This window comes from Neomonachus schauinslandi, chromosome 4 (assembly GCF_002201575.2).
Source record: "Neomonachus schauinslandi chromosome 4, ASM220157v2, whole genome shotgun sequence".
NCBI classification, from domain to species: Eukaryota; Metazoa; Chordata; class Mammalia; order Carnivora; family Phocidae; genus Neomonachus; species Neomonachus schauinslandi.
Window position 1 is genome coordinate 156,271,720 of NC_058406.1, and position 7,371 is coordinate 156,279,090.

Consider the following 7,371-nt stretch of genomic DNA (forward strand, 5'->3'; position numbering starts at 1 on the left):
ACTGAGCAGGGAGCCCGATGTGGGGCTCGATCCCAGGACCCCGGGATCATGACCTGAGCTGGAGGCAGTTGCTTAACCAGCTGAGCCACCCAGGCGCCCCTTTTTTTTTCTTTTTTAACGGCACCATTTCAGAAATAAACTCTTAATACCCTTTGTATGTTGTCGTTAATATTCATTGATTTAAATGTCAAGTAATCTTTGGAAACTGACCATATTATTTCCCACATGGTAGGGAATAAATAGTAGGTACATAAAAATAAGTATTTGCTGAATTGAAATAACAGTGTTATTTTGATAGGTCCAGTTAAAATCACACTTGAGAGAAATTAACTTTTAAATACGAATCTATAAAATGCTCTTGACTTCCCGAGCATGCACAACAGCTGAGTTGATTTCTGTGACATACAACCACTTTTAGTACTACGTTTTTAAGTTCCTGAAGAAAAATTAGGCTAAAAAAACAAGTAGGTTTTGTTTGTTTGTTTGTTTTTAAGCTCACTCTTTAACAGTACAGTGGCAACTGTTCCCATTTTACTTTGGAATTATATGCCCAATTATCGTTAGTATCATCACATAGTGTTCTAATTCATTCCTGTATTTTTATTTATTTATTTATTTTTTTAAAAGATTTTATTTATTTATTTGAGAGAGAGAGAGAGAATGAGAGACAGGGAGCATGAGAGGGAGGAGGGTCAGAGGGAGAAGCAGACTCCCTGCCAAGCAGGGAGTCCGATGCGGGACTCGATCCTGGGACTCCAGGATCATGACCTGAGCCGAAGGCAGTCGCTTAACCAACCGAGCCACCCAGGCGCCCCATTCCTGTATTTTTAAAAAACTTAAGTTAATCAAATGTACAGAATTATATTAACTCTAGATACTTCTAGAAATGTTTGTGAATAGGACAAACCAAGGTTTGGGCGTCACAGTTTTTAGCACCCATAATACAAAACTTAAAAGGTACTGCTGGGTGACTGCCTTCACTGTTTTTGCTTGAGTTGAATAATTAAAAAAAACTGAAAGAGGTGCTGAGTTTAAAAACAAAAACAAAAAACTAGCTCCAGCCTCCAATGCCCTAGTACTGTGCAAGCTTTTGTCTTTGAACCTATAAAAATAGGCAGTTTCCTTTCTAGCCATTCTCTTCCCTTTCCCTACAAATGAGCTATCTTTATGTAGGTGATAAAGCAGAGGAAGCAGAAACAGGGCAGTTGTCTCAGATGGTGAGTAGCCAGTCATTCACAAAACAAAAAGAGGGATAGAGGGACCTTTCAGCTAAATAGAAAAATGAGTATTGGATCAGTTAAGGAGAAAAGGAGACACAAATACATCCCCTTTTATTGCTATAGGACTGGGGTTTTTCCTACCATATTTTCAGCTTATAAGTATAAAAGGCAGGTCTCATTTTAGTCTAAAGTGCAGAGAGCATGAGCCATGCCTGATTTAGCCATATGCCAACAAATGGGAACTAGAGCTGACCTTAGTGAGTAAAGGTGTCCAGATCTCAATTCCCATACATAGGGGGGAGCCGTTCCCTCATAACCACCAAACAATCCTCCAGATACCAAATGGGTATCCTACAGTTTAACTCAATTCTGACACGATCACCTGGAGACAGCATCAGATTTTCCAGATTAAAGGATCAGCCCCCTGTCCCAACTTCAGTTGCCAGGAGAAAACCCAGGTTGTTACCTATGCTTTGACCAACTAGCTTTAAATCAGAGGTTGCTAAGACCCCCTCTTGGGGTTCAATTAATTTGCTAGAGTGGCGCACAGAACCCAGGGAACCCATTTACCCACCAAATTACCGGTTTATTATGAAAGGAAATGATTTAGGAACAGCAAGATGGAAGACATGCCTAGAGCACCGTATGAGGAGAGGATGAGGAGCTTCTGTGCCGTCTCCCAGGCTGCCACTTTCCTCAAGCCAACTGGGAAGCTCTCTGAACCCCGTCCTTTAGGGTTTTTATGGAGACTTCATTACACAGGCATGATTAATTAAATATTGACTGTTGGCCATTTAAACTCAATCTCCAGAGTTTGGGGAGGAGGGGCTAAAAGTTCAAACCGTCTAATTACAAGGTTGGTTCTCATTGCAACCAACTCCACCCTTAGGTAACCTAAGGGCTTTCTAAAAGTCACTTCATTAACATAACAAAAATACTTTCATTGCTCTTATCACAGGAAATTCCAAGGATTTAGGGAGCTGAGCCAGGAAGCCCAGTCAAAGACTTAACATATATGAATGACCAAATATGTATTTCTTATAAATCACAACCTCACAGTAAAGTTTCCTCACCAGTCACTGGTGATATTCAAAATATTTTATAACTGACTAGAAACAGGCCGGTATCAGTCAACACGATGTTGGTTCTAAACGACTGTATTAGTGTACTAGCTGAATATCAGCCCTGGATAGAGATAAACCATGTTCAGCAAAATCAATGCATAAAATTCTTAGATTTGTACCAAAGATAAATTAGGAGGTTATTAATTACTTTACCAAATGGTTCCTGCTTGGATTCTTTTGAATAAATACCTAATCTAGTGCACTGAGAGTTACCTGATTTGCACACAGGTTATCTGTATCAACTCTAATGTATATATTATACCTGCTTCTTCCCAATGCAGAGCATAGTGTTGTAATGAGAAGGTTCTCGGGTTAGAAATTATGAAATCTGAGGTTTTGCCATGGCTCTGTCATCGAATAGCTTTAGTGCCATAATCAGTTCCCTTATTTCCTTGAATTTGTTTCCTGCCCTGGGAGATGGAGACAGTGAAGACTGTCCCTCTGTTCTCCAGTAACACACTTGAACGTGCCCTGGAAGCTATGAGGTGTTCTTACTATGATGACACCTGACAAAAGCTGTCACAAGAAAAAAAAGCTACTATCACAAACGAGATTCTGAAAGATTTCAATTCATTCCCGCGGTGTATAGGTTGTTATCATTAGAAAGCCAGTGCGCGTGGTTCTCAGTATTCTTATTTTGTATGTCTCTCCAGGAGTGAAAATGGAAGAATTCCTCCCCCCTGGTGCTAGTCTAAAATGCACCGTCTGTAGCTACACCGCCGATTCCGTGATTGGCTTCCACCAACACCTGTTCTCGCATCTCACTCAAGCTGCCTTCCGATGCAACCACTGCCACTTGGGCTTCCCGACTCAGAGGGAGTTGCTGCAGCACCAGGAGCTCCATGTCCCTGGGGGCAAACTTCCCAGAGAAAGTGACAGGGAACACTCTCCAAGCGGGACCGAAGATAGCCTACAGCCAGCTCCAGACTTGCTGACCAGGAGTGAACTCCCCCAGAGCCAAAAGGCCATGCAGACTAAAGATGCGAGCTCGGACACCGAGCTGGACAAGTGTGAGAAAAAGACGCAGCTCTTTCTCACTAACCAGAGACCAGAGGTACAGCCTACAACAAACAAACAAAGCTTTTCTTACACAAAAATAAAGTCTGAGCCCTCGAGTCCAAGGCTTGCCTCATCTCCGGTTCAGCCTAATGTTGGGCCTTCTTTCCCCGTGGGCCCTTTCCTATCTCAGTTTGCTTTCCCTCAAGACATCACCATGGTCCCTCAAGCTTCGGAGATCTTAGCCAAGATGTCTGAACTGGTCCATCGGCGCCTGAGGCACGGAAGTAGTAGCTACCCTCCTGTAATTTACAGCCCCTTGATGCCCAAGGGGGCTACTTGTTTTGAGTGTAACATAACCTTTAATAATTTGGATAATTACCTAGTGCACAAAAAACATTATTGCAGCAGCCGATGGCAGCAGATGGCCAAGTCCCCAGAGTTCCCTGGTGTTTCAGAGAAGATGCCTGAGGCCGTGAGCCCCAACACTGGTCAAACCTCCATAAACCTCCTCAACCCAGCCGCTCATTCTGCTGATCCTGAGAATCCCCTTCTTCAAACGTCCTGCATCAATTCTTCCGCCGTTTTAGATTTAATTGGGCCAAATGGGAAGGGCCATGACAAGGACTTTTCCACTCAAGCGAAGAAGGTCTCCCCCTCTAACAGCAATGACGATAAAATTAACGGAAAACCTGTTGATGTGAAAAATCCCGGTGTCCCCCTGGTGGATGGGGAAAGTGACCCAAATAAGACTACCTGTGAAGCTTGCAACATTACCTTCAGCCGGCATGAAACCTACATGGTCCACAAACAGTATTATTGTGCTACGCGCCACGACCCTCCACTAAAGAGGTCTGCTTCCAACAAAGTGCCTGCCATGCAGAGAACCATGCGCACACGCAAGCGAAGGAAGATGTATGAGATGTGCCTACCTGAACAGGAGCAAAGACCTCCCCTGGTCCAACAGCGATTTCTTGACGTCGCCAACCTCAGCAATCCTTGTACCTCCACTCAAGAACCCACGGAAGGGCTTGGAGAGTGCTACCACCCAAGATGCGATATCTTTCCGGGAATTGTCTCAAAGCACTTGGAAACTTCTCTGACGATCAACAAATGTGTCCCAGTGTCCAAGTGTGACACCACTCATTCCAGCGTTTCCTGCCTCGAGATGGACGTGCCCATAGATCTCAGCAAGAAGTGCTTATCCCAGTCGGAGCGGACGACCACATCTCCCAAAAGGCTGCTGGACTACCACGAGTGCACTGTGTGCAAGATCAGCTTCAATAAAGTCGAGAACTACCTGGCCCACAAGCAGAATTTCTGCCCCGTCACAGCACATCAGCGGAACGACCTGGGCCAACTCGACAGCAAAGTATTTCCGAATCCAGAAAGCGAACGGAACAGCCCCGATGTCAGCTATGAACGAAGCATCATAAAATGTGAGAAAAACGGAAATCTGAAGCAGCCTTCCCCTAACGGAAACTTATTTTCCTCCCACTTAGCCACCCTGCAAGGCCTGAAAGTCTTTAGTGAAGCTGCTCAGCTCATTGCCACAAAAGAAGAAAACAAACATTTGTTTCTTCCCCAATGCCTTTACCCCGGAGCAATAAAGAAGGCAAAAGGAGCTGACCAGCTTTCTCCGTATTATGGAATAAAGCCAAGTGATTACATTTCTGGTTCTCTCGTCGTCCATAACGCTGACCTAGAGCAAAGCACAAATGCGGAAAACGAATCTCCGAAAAGCCAGGCTTCCTCGAACGGCTGTGCTGTGCCGAAGAAAGAGTCTCTGCCACTGCTGCCCAAAAACAGAGGCATGGTCATAGTTAATGGCGGACTGAAGCAAGATGACAGACCTGCTGCCAACCCACAGCAGGAGAACATTTCCCAGAATCCTCAGCATGAAGATGGCCACAAATCTCCCTCTTGGATCTCTGAGAACCCGTTAGCCACGAACGAGAATGTCTCACCGGGAATCCCTTCCGCAGACGAACAGTTGTCTAGTATAGCTAAAGGTGTGAATGGCGCCACCCAGGCTCCAACCAGTGGGAAATATTGCCGGCTGTGTGATATTCAGTTCAACAACCTCTCAAACTTTATAACTCACAAGAAGTTTTATTGCTCATCACATGCGGCAGAACATGTCAAATGAGATAACTTCATAAATAAACACCAGTCACCTTTGGTACCAGTGTTTAGTATGTCGTTCTACCCAGTCTGGAAAAAAAAAAATACAACACACACACACACACACTCACACACACACACACACACAAAACCCCAGAAAACAAAAACAAAAGCTGTTTGAATTACATCTGGGCAATCAGGAGATAGTTCATTAAGGCTGAGTTGAAGACTTAAGGTGTAATTCCATTACAGTCCATTAGTAAAGTGTATTATTGGTGCCATTTTCAAAAAGAAATTAATTTATTTTACCAGCAGTATTCATAGCTGTGGTTATGTTATTTTTTATTTAAAAACTTTATATTAAAGTCATTTGTAATGTTATTGTATAGTTATTGTGTAGCGCATATGGTTTGCACTGTATAGTAGCTTTTAAAGAAAATAGTCACGAACAATACAGAAAAGCATTTTAGAAATAGCTTCAAAAGCACTTGTGTATCTTGATTTCTTCTTCTATGCTGTTGCAGATATATGTATATGCTAAAATATAACTTGCAACGATGTTCTAAATACACATGCTATAAGTTCGCCTTAAGATTTCAATTCTTGGATAATCAGGCTCTGTTTGCACTTTATATTTTAGCAGATACAGTCTCTTAGTCACTAGGCTTTGCATTTGTATGTAGCTGTATGTTTCTGTCCATTTTCTTAATCTGAAACATGTATGTTAAATGAAGATGGCAATTTTTTTCTTGTATAGTACTTGTATTTTCTTTCGCTGATGCAGCTGTCTCAATTTTTAAACCTTTGCTGTTAAATGCAATACTTTGTAAAGAATGAACAAAATTACTGGAAGCAGTATTGTAAGTAATGAGGTAGTATTAATCAGTTTTATCTTTTGAAAGGCACAGTCTAAATCGAAACCCTAAACTCAATGCTGCAAGTATGAATTTAATTCATATATAAGATCTATTTAAATATAAGAGTAGCAATACTGCACCTGGTGATCACAAAGATAATGTTCTACTTCTGATAGAAATAATTTCTCAACAAATGTTGTTACTATGCATGTATATGGATGGAATAAAATTCCAGATTGTTGGAGAAGTTTGGCATACTCTTTTTCTTTAAAATACAAAGGAAAGTCTATATACCTATTCTTTGTGATGAGAATAGGTTCAAAATAGCACTGAATAGCTGAATATATTATATACATATGTGTGCATATACTATATACATGTGCATATATGTATATATAATAACATGATGGCAAATCAGTAAAAGGAATAGATTGTGGTATAATTATAATAACTTATTATATTAAAATGAACAGGAGACTCCAAACTATGGAACTAGAAAACTTTTCCATTACAACTATATATAATAAGCACTATCTTTCTGTTCTCTACCCCCCACCACCACCACTGTAGCACAGAAGAAGAACAATTTCATGTGTCTAAAAGATTTGCAAAACCTATGCACAAGACTTGTAACAGTTGTTGATCAAATACACCTAACTTTTAAATGAAGTTTACCAGAGAGGGAGGTTTGCATTTTAAGGAGCAATGAAGTGGTACGGTCAAGTGATTCTGATTAGTAAAGACATACAAATCTCATGCCTGCAATTTGCAAAAGACCCTAGATTTTACACATCTCATTTGTGCATTCCAAGGGTTTGCATATTGACAGGGAGTGGAGAACAGACAGCATGAGTCAGATCATGGAGGACCTAATTGGCTATCCAGAGGGGATGAGGTGTGATTTAGTGGGCAAGATAGCACCTATTGCCAATCAAGACAGACTGCAGTCTATTGCAGTTTTAGAAACATCCTGATCTGAAAAGACAATTACCTCATCTGTGGTTAAGATGCACTATTTGCAGATAGATTGTGATGCATTATTATTTGTCC

General features: G+C 41.6%; 1 protein-coding gene across 1 annotated transcript in view; it reads left to right on the top strand.

Moving 5' to 3' along the window:
- ZFPM2 (zinc finger protein, FOG family member 2) overlaps nt 1–5,555 on the top strand; it is a 361,626-nt gene extending 356,071 nt beyond the window's left edge. Inside the window, exon 8 of the mRNA XM_021688338.1 lies at nt 2,998–5,555. Within this exon, the coding sequence (XP_021544013.1) occupies nt 2,998–5,489 (2,492 nt within the window). The 3' untranslated portion in view covers nt 5,490–5,555. The remainder of the gene's footprint in view (nt 1–2,997) is intronic.
- The last annotated feature ends 1,816 nt before the right edge of the window (nt 5,556–7,371 follow it).